General features: G+C 30.1%; 1 protein-coding gene across 2 annotated transcripts in view; it reads left to right on the top strand.

The window, feature by feature from the left end:
- The window catches only part of LOC129989305 (nephrin-like), an 827,768-nt gene that overhangs the window by 540,390 nt on the left and 271,940 nt on the right, over window positions 1–15,438 (top strand). For both annotated transcript variants that reach the window (XM_056097747.1, XM_056097749.1), the window contains exon 5: window positions 2,015–2,167. In XM_056097747.1, coding sequence (XP_055953722.1) covers window positions 2,015–2,167 — 153 coding nt within the window. The remainder of the gene's footprint in view (window positions 1–2,014; window positions 2,168–15,438) is intronic.

Raw genomic sequence — 15,438 nt, 5'->3', positions numbered from 1 at the left:
CTAAATTGTAACTACAAAACGATGAGAGCAAGATGGATGATATTTGGTATCTAAAATGTATATATCTATTAAATCCTTGAAAGGGTTGACCGTCTGTCGGTCTTTGCTTTAACAAATACATTAATCCGATCATTCAAAAGCGCAATGACTTAAATATATGAAACTTGATATGTGATCTTGTAACAACAATTATAGTTCCGTATCCAAATTTGGCAAAGATCGACAGACGGTCAACCCTTTCAATTCGAAGAAAAGGGTGTCCAAATATATATTCAGCTCTCAAGTACTTTTGCATCCCAGCGGCAAACCGTTAAAAATATCGCCGAAGATCACAGTCTAATGAGTTTTTTCGTAACTATTGCTCAATAATAACATGCATTTAATAATACATATATATATATATATATATATATATATATATATATATATATATATATATATATATATATATATATATATATATAAGAGAATGTACAAGAAAATTCGGGTAAAACACTGCTGCTAGTTTTCTCTAAATAATTCTTTGTTAATTTTATTTTTAAAAACTAAACAAAATTGTTCAATTTCTGGTTCCAGTTTGATTAACAAGTAACACATAATTAATCTTTCACTTCGTTATTTAAACTGGAAATTTAGCCCGTGCATAAAAAAATAAACAAAAAAAAAATACTGACAAATATACAAACTCTCACACTGAATCATTGTTGGAAAGCAAAATGGAAAATGAATCGACAGGAAAATTATTATATTAAAATAAAAATAAAATATTAAAGAAAATTCGTTTAAAACTCATTGTCAATATACTAAAGAAATTTTAATGATTTTTATAATAGTTTCCAATCGTTTCAAAACCTACTTGTATTAAAAAGAAAAGATTGATTTCAAAGCAGTAATTTCAATTTTCTTATTAGAAACTATTTGCTTTGGAAGTTTGGAAGCCTGATGTTAAGGTTTCAGCTTTAAGATTGCAGGAACATGCGTTTGAAACTCAATTCCATCAATGCCTTGCAGATGGATCTGGTCGACATGAAACTTGATGTCTGGGTTAAACGTCTTTACGTCGGTGTAGCGTAGTCTGATTATTAAAGTTAATGTTCCATTTCAAAGTTAATCAAGAAATAATTTTAGCCGCATGTATTTTAAAATCGTTATCATGCTTAATCATAAACTAACTACTTCGACAAGGCCTGAGGTACGCGTAAAAAACTGAATAACCAGACTGCCGCGACATTAACACGGGCGGGAACTATCGTTCAGTTCTAAGGGCCATCACCGGCCACGGTATAACCCTTCCCGTGGGAAGTACGTCCCATCATCGATCGGAGGAAGCCAATCTCCAACATATCTGCACTCACTAGGGTGGCGAGAACCAACCACCATACTGGAAGCTTCTCACCCTCAATTACGAGGTACTCCCCAATTGGATGTTATTAGATAGTAAAAATGCACTTGATATGGCAGCTCCCAGTTCAAACTTTCACGCGTTACCAGAGGTAAAAAATAGGCGGATTTGGCAGGCACTAGGTCCAAAAGTTTTAAATATCATTCATGATATTCAGGTCTGGAACATGTAATAATCCAACTCCGAAGCTAGGACTCAACCATTATAGCTCTGTTACGGCTTAAAAGAATGGAGATTAAAGTGAAGTTTGAAAAGGCATCTTGATCTGACCGCTGCTCAAAGTCAAGTTCTGTCTTCAAATACTCGTGTAGCTTCAAAACGAAACATTAATCAAACTAAACTTAGCTCTTAAAATCGTCAAATGTACAAATTCTGACAATTACCATAGATAAATTTAACTCCGTTCTTTCATCTCAAAAACCCTCCTCCTAAACATTTAACTATTTCTTCTCCGAAAATTCTTTTCAAAATGATAGCACCAACTATTTTTAAACTACCTATGAATAGTTTATTTTCTTTACTACCTACTTCGAACCATTTCAACTTGCTTTTACTGCCATTTGCTTTATTCTTCTAGTGATTCCATGTCCTTTTTCTTTCTTTTTTTTACAGTTCCGCCAAAAGCGCTGGAAATCCGGGGTTACAAGAATGGAAGCACGGTTGAAATGAAAGAAGGCCAGAAATTATCCATTCAATGTCTGGCAAAAAATAGCAAGCCAGCTACGCAGCTGAAATGGCTGAGGAACGGAATAGAAATCACCAAAGGTAAAAAAAATCCGCCTGGTTTAGTTTTAAAATAGTGCATCGACTTCAATTACTTCTGCATTATTAATACCATGTTGTCCGTATGCTAGCTAGTTCTTGGTGGTATTGCTATCTTCTGAGATTGCTTCTCGTGGTTATTTGGGATGAATAAGTCAGAGTTTATGGTCTTGATTCAATTTCGCCTTAACCTGTTATTTCTGTATGTTTATTTTTGTTTAAATTTATTTTCACACTGAAAAATTTATTTTACAGATGGAGCAGTGAAAAATGCATGTGCATCAATATTTACTGCCATGCATGTTTGAAAAGGTATTTTTTATTATGTTATGGTGCGTGTTTCGATGTGACATCGAAAAAAATGTTCTGTTGAAATGAATTGTGTCGTCACTTTTAAGACTTAGCGGGAAAAAAAACTAGGGGAGGGGGGTTGCCCGTTGTTGTTTTTTATTGGAAAACCACTCTTACCGTAAATGTTTCTTTCAAAATCTCTAATTCGACATTAGGTTAATGCGGTTTTAAATTTAAAATTCATTAATAATAATAATAACGCGCGTGTTCGTGTGTGCGTGCACACATTTTAATAGATGCTTGGCCGGGAAGGTTTCCCGGCAGCATAATTTGTACAAGAAATAAACGATCATAAAAGATGCATCAGTCTACATCACGACACAAAAGCAAAAGAGACAGAAATTTTTCCCTTCAGTGATTTTACTATGAAATTCTGATAGGGATTTCTTTGACACGTGTTGGCTTAGGCAAGGGAATCTTAAGTATCTTTAGAAGAATGTGGTTAAGCATTAGGGATTTTTTTTTCTATTCACCCGGAGAGTGTGAAAGTGCTAAAGTCATTAATTTTCTAGAGCGGGTGTAGAATTGATTTTTTTAAAAAGGGGATCATTAAATAAGGGAACAGTTTAGAATGAAGTTGATATGAACTAAATTAAGATCAAAATTAAGAGATTAATTGTATTTTAAGTTAGATTAAGAAATATCATTACATATATAAGAAATCCTTTTGTGAATTTCACATTTACTTTTAATAAAGTAAAAGCTCTATAAAATATCATACACTGAATAGCTGTTCGAGAAATAGTTAAAACTGATTGTCGGCATTTGTGGATATAGAAACTGAAGAAAGTCAGAAGGAAAAAAAAGAAAGAACTTTGAAAGGGGATTATTACTTATAAAAACTCTTGACAATAATAAAAAATTTTATTTTGAAAAATTGGGCCTAAATTCAGTATACACATTTTACTGACAATCATTCCTTTTATATATTCGCACAAGTAGCATTTCTCTTTTATTTGCCATAACAGAAATAGGGAAAACTAAATTCAGTCGGCAATCTTCAAGTCGTTACTTAAGATACCAGGGGGAAAAAATTATATATATTGTTATGAATTTGAAATATTGCCTTCCTGCGCATTTGATTTCCTAGGAAGAAAGAGAATTTTACAGACGGCTCTAATGGGTGACCCCTGTTATTGACAACAAACCTGGCGACTATTTGGAGACTTGGTGATAAATTTCACGAAAACATGAAGTACCTAGAATTTTCTAGAATCTTTGTGATGGCTTCATGAGAACGCGAGTTCTGTCACTTCTTTTTCAAATGTTCACTACATTGTCATGGAAGCTATCAAAAGCGGCTTCGAGTCCAGTTGAGAAAAGTGAGTAGTTTAGGGAGTTTCTCTTGGGATTGCTGATCCCCAGCAAATTCTTTTTATGCGTTTTATAAGATGTTGCAGTTGTTTAAAGATATCTTGCCTATATGCTGTTTACTGCAAATGCAATTCTTTTGTAAGTTTCGACTGTTTTACTACTATATATTCGTATACTTGAGGAGAATAAAGCATTTTTATCCCTTACTAAGTCTGCAGAACTTTTTCCCCGCATACCCATCAGATAGATCTTCAGTTACAATATAAAAATTTCAATATACATAAATAATATATTAAATAATATTTTGAAATAACTAGTTGGACGTAAGAGGCAACTAGTTGCATATGAATGCGCATATTAATTATAAACCTCAGGACTTTCAGAAACAATGATATTTAATTTTACATATATTTTATAAAACAATAAACGATGAGTTAGAAACTCCTATTTGCAATATATCAAATTAAATTTGGTCAAAACCAGCTATTAATTGTTTGCTTAGGTGCACATTCGGAGTACATATGGCTTTTCTTCGGTCTCTTAACATTATTTTGCATACTATAGTTTAATTAGAATTGTTTTTCTAACTTCGATTAACTAGTGTTCGTTACCATCGTAATCGAAGCTTGTCCTAGTGACCGAAATTAGTGTGTAAGTGAAAAGGTCAGATTACTAAATTACTTCCTTCCTTTCGGCTTAAATTGCTCAATTGTAAAATATTCCATACATGGGAGGTATGCTATATGGTAAGTACAGGGTGATCTAGAAATAACAGGAGGTGTTCGAAGCCCTGTAGTTTGTTATGTACTGTACGAAATATAACAAAATTTGGTCGAAACCGCATGCACATTAAAGTATGCGGTTTCGATGTATAAAGAAAAAAATAGTACCAAAAAACGCCGGTAGGGGAAACTTTGGCACTGCGATCGAAAACTTTATTATACAATTTGTGACATGACATAGAGGATAGAATAATTCACAAAGTTAACAAAAAAACAAGAAGAAGGCGTAATGAAACTACTAAAACATGAATCAGAATTATATTACAGCGGAAAATATTTAAAAAAAATGAACTGATTATTAGAAACAACAAAATAATTAACTGTTCTTAAATTAAAAGTAGCAAATACACGATAATAAGTTAACTTGACGCAAGAATATGAACATGAGTTGATTTTTGAGTTTGAGAAGTTTGACATGAGTTGATTTGTTTTCATTGAATTTGGTTATATAAATCATTGCTGAATTGTTTTCATTTTATAGCAAAAACAAAGGAAAAAAATTCATCTGTTATATTTTTCACATAGAGGAGCTTTTTTATGCATATATTATACGACAATATAAAATAATATCTATGAGCGTCTACATCAAATCTCGCAATTGTAATACAAGATCTGAAAATTGTTTTCTCAGAAAATAGATTTATTAAACAATCAATTACAGAAAAGAACATCTAATCTTGAAAACGTAATAATGAAAAATAATTTTATGTCAAACTTCCATGAAAAACGTAACATTTATCTAAAATTCATAGAATAAATTTCATATGATTTGTTTGTGGAATTTATATAATTTATGTGTTTTTGCTGTAAATATTTTTTGAAATGATATATATCAGAATGCCGCATAACAGAAAACATGGCGAAAATTTGCTTTGGCTACATTTCTTTAAATGAATCTCGTATGCATAATATTTATTCGAAAACTGTCACGAAAAACATGGTGAAAATTTGTTTCGGCTACGTTTCTTTAAATGCATTTCGTATGCATAATATTTATTCGAAAACTGTCACAAGCAAACGATATTTACTTTTTTGCTTATTCTAACGCATTCGTCTTCCCGCCACTAAACATTTCCATAAACAAATTTTCCATTAGAGCAGCTCTCGTATATAGTCTATTGGCACAATTTTTGTTTCGCCAAGAAGTCGCCAATAATGCGTGTTTAGTACGTTGTGATTCTTGACCGGAACTTTCGAAGCCGTGTTAGATTTAATCGTCGGTTTATTGTCTGACACCTTTGGAACCTTAAATCCATGCAACACATTTTGAAATTTTTCAGCATCCTTAATTGCTACATTAACATATGCCATATCTATGAATAAAAATAGAAAAATATAACCTGACCACGTGGAAAATAGTGGGAGCTAACAGCAAGTCCTCTGATGCAAGTGGATGGCAAAAACAGTATGAATTTAGTAAAATTTAAAATTAGAAGTTAAAGTTAAAAGTTAAAGAGGTCAGGTTTAAGGTTACCATAAAGTAGAGTGCGGATGCCGATTACGGCAGCCATAAATTACCGTTTATCGCCAAATATATCGCCAATTTGGCGGAGCTGTATACTGGAGCTCAGCCTTTCAATTAGAATTTTTATTCTTTGATCCATGAGAACAAAAAAAAAAGTAAAAGCAGGAGAAGAAATAATTTATTCAAATTGAATTAACTCATTTCTGGAATAAATTGATTAAACATTTTGGCTGCCTGTTCTGATTATTTACATATTTTATTTTTTCTATTTTGATTAAACTATATAGAATTTAAAGTAACGAAATTAACTTTTTCTCAATGCAGAGCAGAATCCTGATACTTTAAATGCAATTTGATATATTATTTTAATTATTATTATATTTTATTTTAAAGATTTTTATAAGTATTATCTTAAGTATTATTTTATTAAAATTTAATCAACTATATGGAAGAGTCCAATTTCTACAGCACTTAAACATTTTTAAAAATTCATTTGAAAGCTAAATATAAATCTAAACCTCCTAAGATATTGTACTAATATAAAACAGGCAACATATGATATTTCTTATAAACTATTATCATGATTTCTGAGTTTATGGAGTATAATACGAAATATTTTAGAGAAAAGTAAGATTTATGCAATTTTAGATAAATCCAAATGTTTTTTTGAAAGCAAGAAAATTGTTACGTTTTATAAAAAGATTAGTGCATTTCGCTTTTTCCTATTCTGAATATTTTTTCAATAAATCTTGAAACAAATAACAGTTTTGGAAAGAGAAATTAGCATAAATGCAGTTTTAAAAATGGAATAACAGTTAATCATGTGTTAAAAATTACGTTTGGTATGATAAATCTTTTACAATACTATCTATTAATTTTTCCAAAATCAAATATCTTTCATACAGAAAAACCACAACACTTAACTTAAAAGCAAATCGATTCTTAAAAGTATCGAAAAACACATTTATAATTAGAAGTAAAATACAATATTTCTTTAAGTCTGCAGAGATTTAAAAAAAAATAAGTGCGATTCAAGTCTTTAAAAGTTACAAAAAAAAATTAAAGAAAAAGTGGAAATAGCATTCTTTTCAAATGCAAAAAGAAACATTTGGAAGAATCAAGCATAATGGAAAACGAAAATAATCAAATTTTCGAATCAGTTGACTGAAATATTAATCTCGGAAAACGAAGATTACTTTTCTCTTATCGAAGATCACACTGGAGATAAAATCCATTAATTCATCGGCTAATAATTTACTGAAATTAATCTCTTCAGAGAGGCTGAAATAAAATTAATGAAATCTGCTGGGCAATTCAGCCACTTTATGAATATTTCCATTATTGCTCTTTTTTAATTAAAGCCATTATTTTTTCACATCATATATTTCATTTTCTTTTTTCGTTATCAATGTCTCTAAACGCTTTGAGCTGGTGAACGTAATTTTAGAAATAATTCGTTAATTTGGGTTTTATTTAAAGCTTTGTAAAATGAATTACCCTTTAAATATTTATATCAGAAATAAATTGGTAAATTTTAATTTCAGGCAATGAAGGCTCGTGCTAGGTATTGAAATATATGTCAAATTTTTCGAAATACAAATCGAACCGTAATCAAAATTATAATTACTTTATAAATTGGAATAAGAATATAATTGTTTACTATTCTAGTACTCTCTGCAAGAAGTACTTAGGATAATTTGAAATACATGGAAAACAAAGCTTCAATCAGCAAGTTTTTTTTTGTGGTAAAATCGTGTTTTTTTGGGGGGGGGCGAAGATATTTAGATACGAGTCACGTACTGACTTACCTACACGTGAACTGGTCATTTAAATAAAAAAAATCATGAATGCACTTAATTTAACTTGTTATTCGAAACAATTTGCTATATTACAATATTCATTTTGTAGTTTGTCGATCATTACTTATATTTTTGAACTTACCCTTAGTTTTACTATTGTAAAATAGGGCCCCAGATGGCGCTATATGACATTGTCAACATGAGAGCAGATATAAAAAGACTTTAATACTAATTTTGTGTGTGTGTGTGTGTAAAATCGGCTTTTTTAGAAAAGACACCTATATTGATAAACTTCAGAATCAAAAATATTAAATATAAAAACATAAGGAAAAAAATAAATCAAAATGTGCAACTCGAACCAAAGACCCGCAAGAAACATAATTCTTGTTGCTCTGACTACTATATGTTACTTCCCAGGCTTCGAAGCGGAAGTTGAATGTATCTACTCTAATAGTTAATTATAAAAAAAAATGTGTGTGTAAAATCTCGTTTTTTCAAGAAAGACAACTTTATAGATTAAGTTAAAAAGCAAAACCTTATCTAAATATAAAATTTGATACAAATCGTTAGAGCCGTTTCTGAGATACATAATATATATATATATATATATATATATATATATATATATATATATATATATATATATATATATATATATAGAGAGAGAGAGAGAGAGAGAGAGAGAGAGAGAGAGAGAGAGAGAGAGAGAGAGAGAGAGAGAGAAAAGGGAATGCAACTGTCTGACCTTAAACTGTTCGCTTAAGCATCCCGAAAGTAACACTATTCGAAGATTGTGTTTTACTAAGTAGTACCCAGAAAGATGAGTATTTATTCCACCTGCATATTCCTCGAATAATTCGAATTCTCTCTATTGCTAAACATAAACTTCCTTTCATATGATGTCTCACCTCTTTTTTGACAATATACTATAGATATCGGTAAGCTGTCAGTGAGGACAAGATTTAACAATTATAATAAATTAATACACTATAACCTTTAGGTTATATGAAAAAGAAATTTCCTATTACCTTTTTTTAGAACTTTGAAGAGATACTTTGTGAGATAGCTGAACATGTTCAGCTTTTTTTAAATTTTAAAAAGAGAGATCTGCTGTTACTTTCGATATACAGTCGAGTTGCCAGTACTGTATTTTTTATTGGCGATAAGCGTTGCCGTCACTCATTTATGAAGTAATACATTAGAACAAGAGATAATAACTTTCTTTAAGGTGATTTCTTGATAAACTGATTAGTTCTTTAAACTTGATGAAATCCAAAGATTCTTTCTTGTTGTTGCTGATACATCCATACATGTTCATATAAACAGGATAATATTCTTCTTATACAATATTTCTAATGTTTATAAGAAGGGTAAACGAAAGAATTCAATGAACAAAACTGAACAAATCAAATGCGTTGTCGAAAATGGTTAAATTTAAAACTCGAAAAGATTGGGAGGGGAGAGGTTTCGCTTGTTTCTGAAGTAAATTCAAAATGAAATTGACTTTGATCGTAATCATAATTTTTTATTTGAATGTAGTATCTTCTTCGATTTTTTATTCTGGAAAACTTCATGCAAATATTAAAAAAAATGTTTTAAACCAAAATATTATATTTCTTTTTGTTCGAATCAATAAATGAGTAACTGGAAGAATCGTATCTAACCTTTAATACATTCCTCAAATACATTCGTTTGAAGTAATAAAATATTTATAATACAAGTGCATTGAAAGTAAAAACTAAAGGTCCCTTTTTTTTCTACATCCAAATCTAACAAAGTTATGCAATTATGAGTATCAATCACTGTTTTAGTATTAAAACATTGTAACATCAATAATGCTTTGCTAAACATAACTAAAAAGACCGGAGTATTATATAAAATTTAGATTACATTTTTTTAGCATTCCATCTATTGATAAGCAGCAAAAATTGTAATTCTTTAATATCTTTAAACATTTTTTCAATTTGAAATATATCTCTTGTTCGGTAAATGTCATTATCTAAATCTGTTAATAGATATTTAGCAGACGATTGCTTTTCAGACATTTTATAACTGCTGCTATTTTTATTTTGTTAAAATATTATTAAAAAGTAAAAGCAAACGATTTTTTCTTTGATAAACATATTTTGTTAATATTATTTCGTTTATTTTTTGTATAATAGCTGATGATCAATTGTAAACCTTCTGGAATCTGGCAATGTTTGGAAGATACGCTGTTAAGTTGAAAGAATAAACAAGTCGATGAAATTCTAAAATGCTTGGAGCATTATTTTGATTTTAAGAATTTAAGATGCTCTACAAGCTATAGTTTGAAGCTTAAGAAAACGGATAGTTTTCTAGAAAGAATGCAAAATCTCTAATCAATTTGAGGTGACTGTTGCATCACTATATGTATGTACATTTTACATGTTGCATCACTATATGTATGTACATTTTACATGTTGCATCACTATATGTATGTACATTTTACATGTTGCATCACTATATGTATGTACATTTTACATGTTGCATCACTATGTAATTTAAAATAAACAAGTAGTTCACATTCGTAAAAGTAATAACATTACTTCTTTTATAACTGTAAGAATTTTCAGCTAAATTTATGCATATAATTTTTATAATTTCTATATATAGTAAAAGTATAGATATAAAGTATATTTATTTAATATTTATAAAAACAATGAATTATTAACGATCATTAACTGATTACTTGAATTTTTTATTTATTGAAATAGAACGAGCAGAATTATTTCGAAAATATTAAAAATCTCGAAAGAATTTCATTTTAGAAAACAACTGTCAAACAAAATTAATTCTCTAAAATCCGTAACAGTACATTTAAAAAGATTTAATCAAGAAAAATCAGTTCTGTCTTCTCTATGAATTGTTGTTGAAGTGGCATAGACAAGAAACGGAAATAAAAAAGTGTGAAGAATATTCCTTTTGAACTGCGCTTCCGAAAATTGTTTCTCGTATTTAATATTTGTCCGAAAACTATCGCAAACACGCAATATTTATTTTGTTTTTGATTCTATCACATTTATATTCCTGTCATTCAAAATATCCATACGAAATTTTTCCAGCGCGTGAATTTTTATTCTGTAGCGCATTGCTATTCCATTCCGGTTATAAAAAAAAGACTTAGATCTAAAGAGTAAATAAACTCAGAAATATGGACATAACTGCATTCGATTCTGCATCCATGGAATCCTGTATTGAATGACCGATGAAGAACGTTTTGGGATGAAACTCAAAATAAATTTCGTTTCTCCTCGAGCTACGGCAGGCTTAAAACAATTCAACTTGCCCGTAGTTCAAAGAATCGTTTGGTAAAAGAAAAAGTAAACAGAGAGAGACTTGTGTCGTTATAAAAAGAACCTTCCATACAGTTCTTCGTATTCTTCAAGAACAATTCGAGCGAAGGCCTTCTGTTCATAATCGGTCTAAATTTTGAATACCGTGTTCATTTTTTCTTGTTTTCTCATCGAACAAGAGACTTCTGGGATGAAATGGAGCATTTCGTAAGGATTGGAAAGAATATTTATCGGAATAATATGCCATTTAAAAAAAGTTGGGCACAATTCCAAAGATGGGTAAATATGTAACCAGCTCTCTCTGAATATATATTCAGCAATAATTTTTCTAGGGTTTATTCTGGATTGATTCCTGAAAACAGATTTCTTTCTTCATAAGTTGGCAAAATTTTTAAAGGAAATTGTTTTATCATCTTTGAAATCTTATTTTTATATGAAAAGAATATTCTAGAATGTATTTTAAATGTCTGCTGATATCCATTTTTTTCCTATGTCATTTTATAATATACTTTTTTTTTGTTTGCCTGTTCGTGTCTTATTCAAATATTTTTTTTTTTGTATGTTTATAAAACTGTGCTTAGATTTCTAATATCTTAGGCTTCTCTTTTTTGGGGCAACTGCTCAAAAATTCATGTCAACGAAATAGAAGCTTTTTAAATACTTCAAATTATTTTTAAAGTTATTTTTCACAAATTTGGTATTTTCAATTTTTTATAAGAGAGGGTTTTTTTGTTGTTTTTTTATAGAAATAAAGCTTTACTATTTTTCTCCTTTCGTCAAATTCTAATTTCACCGATAATGTATCTTTACCACATTTGAAATTTTATATGCATTCAGAATTATTTTCAATTATGAGTCAAATAAAATCATTTTTACATGATAGGGTTTACATAAAGGTATTTTATCTGTAGATTGTGTTATGCAAAAATGATTTAAAACCTCAGCAAACGGTGAAATTTAGAACTACCAAATTTCAGTTATTTTATGATAAGCATATGTTCAAAAAGAAAGAGTTTTTATAATTCTTAATTAGATTGTAATTCAAATTAAAATCGAAATTTTAATGTTTTTTTCCCTCGATGACTTTAAAGATAACTGAGGCACAAAAACAATTTTTACGCCATTTTAAAATATTAAATATGATATTTTAGCAATATAAATTTTGTTTTCTGACCGTAATTTCTATAATTTTAATTTTTATTGTAAACATTTTAAATTTAGTCTAAAACAGTACTTGATATATCAAAGTAGTGCCCGTTGTTTTAATTATTATGTACTTACACATAATGCGCACTGCAACATATTAAAATTATTTTTTAATGTTCGATTTCGTTGCTGTTATAACTACGAGTAAATTTTCGCTAGCAGCTGTTGAACGTTTTTTGGCGGTCATTCTTTCTGTCAATCCTTCAATGTAAAAATCTTTGCGCAACGAATGCAACAGAGGATGCAATCAACCCAGTCGAAGAAACAGGGGATAAATCAAATTAAAATATTATCATGCTACCATTCTCAGAATTTCTTCACATGAAATTTCCTTCAAATTTTTTCAGTGCTCTCTTTCTGTGAAGCTATTATATAGAAGTTGTTGTTGTTGTTGCTTATGGCACTTGTCATGGACAAGACCGATGACGAAATCAGTAATTTTAAGCCGAGTTTCAGCGTCTCTTGTTTCACTAGCGCCATCTAGGGTCAAGAATATGTCTTGGCTACTCATACATCACAGTCCTTTTCACGAGCCGGACTTCATTCATACATTTCATTCAATCATTCACAGATCGTAATTTAAACCTGAATAAGAGAACGATCCCCTCTGATCCAATACCCGCATTGGTTTTGTCCCGACTTGGAGGACTTTGTGGCTGCACCAGCCACCATGTACAGGGAGAGTCTTATAATGAAGAAGTACAATTTTCACCATTAAGTACCGACAATCCATTTCCAGTAGTAAGGATTCGTATCAATATTAACTGCCTTCTCTTCAAGTTCATATATGTTCCGAGGTACTCTATAGATGTCAAAAATTGATGCTTTGATAATGAAATCTCCAGTTTTACTAATTCTTTAAGGGGAAGTATGAAATACTAACCAATATAAAAGCGCAAGAATTTTATTAAATATTTCAACCGCATAAAGTAGCCAGGAAAAATAATTAGATTTTCAAAATGTAATTTAATTTATCTTTTCAATTATGATTATGATCAAAAATGTGACAAAAAAATTTCTTTCTACATTCTCTCTTCATTATCTCCCTCGTCAAAGATATCATGATTGTGCTACAAAATATAGACCGAAATGATATATTTTATTACATTGAAAACCCGAAATCCTCCAAAACCCGAATTAACAAGGTAAAACGCGTTTTACTAATAACGCTAGGGAGAACCCGAACCAACTAGAGAAATGTGTTTAACTGACAACGCTAGGGTGAACCCGTTTAATTTGTGTTTTGATTGATTTGTTAGACAATATTGTCACGTAGATACTTTGGTATAGAACTCAATAATACACACACGAAGTAGAGCTAAATCAATTTATTAACTGAACACAGAACTGAGAATACAGTAACTGACAAATCTTCTGCTTTTATACAAGCAGAGAAAGTTCCAGAATACTCTTCTGGAGACAGTAAGAAAAGTCCAGAACACTTGTCTGATAAACTAAAGAAATGTCCAGTATCTTCTGGAACATGAAATAAAGAAATACATAAAATCAAACAATTAAGTATTTACATATACTATTAATCGCATTGTCTCTAGCCGTATTCGAACCCAGGTCTCTTGATCATGAGACCAGTGCCATGACCATTCGGCCGTGGAAATTCGACTGACTTTCTTCAATGCGGCAATATTATTTGTACGTATCTAAAATTATTGAATTAAACTATACTTAGTAAAACAGTGTTTGTGGAAAAAGCCTATCATTGAAGGAAAAAAATACTTATTTGGATAATAAAATATTTTTTTTCTGTAGTACCTTTATTACAAATTACTTATTTCGACAAGACAAACTACTCTGATACTTAGTATTGCAAAGAGAACTATTTTTCATACAGAAACTTCTCTTTGATGAACAATTTCTTTTACAAGAGCAGCGGACGAACCCTTGTCTTCCTACTGCTCCTTTTCTTGCTGCTGTTCTCAGATTCCTGATTCGGGACTCTTTTTTAAAGCAAGAAAATGTAAGACGATACATCGAATTCAGATTTGACAATCATTGAATAAACTTGGTATCAATCTTTCATCCTGATTAGCTATAGTCTACTGTATAAATACTTATAATATTTAAATTTAGTATAAATAATAACCATATATTTATAACTAGAGAAAATAATAGATAAATAACTAAATAAAATGGGTTCGCTCTAACGCGTGTTTTATATAACTAATTCGGTTTCTCCCTAGCGCTGTTAGTTAAAATGCGTTTTGCCAAGTTAATTCATGTTTTGACTGATTTCGAGTTTTTATTGTAATATATCTATAAATTATATAAAATGAAGTCTCCTGAAAGCGCCTGTATGTTTGAACTCGAGAAATACTTAACTGATATTGGGGTTATTTGCACCATTTTGTAAGGCGTCATTGTTTTAATACATTGAAGTCATATCAAAATAAAAAAAAGGAGTTTTATAATTGCGATTTTAATTATTTTCCTAATAAAGCCCAAGGACAAACGTTTCATACTGCTAGAATTGACTTAAGCGAAAAATGTTTTTCTCATGGACAACTTTATGTGGCACATTCTAGAGTTACATACAAAGTCTTTTTGTCTTGGCACCAGGTGCAAAAACAGACAACATAGTTTACAAAGAAATATTATGAAGAAAGCTGAATTTTATTTTCATCTCAGGTTATACAGAGTTGATCAACAAGTGTGGAACAGTGGGTACAATTATACAGTATTATTTGTATATTTTTAAAGTTTAAAATAGTTTTTCTATTGTATATTTTTAGTGAATTGTTTTGTTTATGTACATATCATATTTTTATCTTTGAACAGTCTAATTATTTCTGAATGTGTGATATAAAAAATTATATTGTAGTTATTTTTTGTGATTTCTAAATATATTTTTATGTTTGTTTCATGTTGCGTGACATGCCCATGTCATGTCGGGTGGAGGCTAGACTTAAGTTTAAAGCTAATTTTTCCTCTTGGATGTTATGTCACGGGCAACGCTGTGCGGGTACTGCTAGTATATTTGTTACATAAATTCTTTAGCAGAAGTTAATAGTCGTGAATTTTTAATGGT

Source organism: Argiope bruennichi, chromosome 10 (genome assembly GCF_947563725.1).
Source record: "Argiope bruennichi chromosome 10, qqArgBrue1.1, whole genome shotgun sequence".
In the NCBI taxonomy this organism is placed as follows: Eukaryota; Metazoa; Arthropoda; class Arachnida; order Araneae; family Araneidae; genus Argiope; species Argiope bruennichi.
Note: the sequence above shows the minus strand (reverse complement) of the source record. Positions and strands in the feature narration are given on the sequence as shown.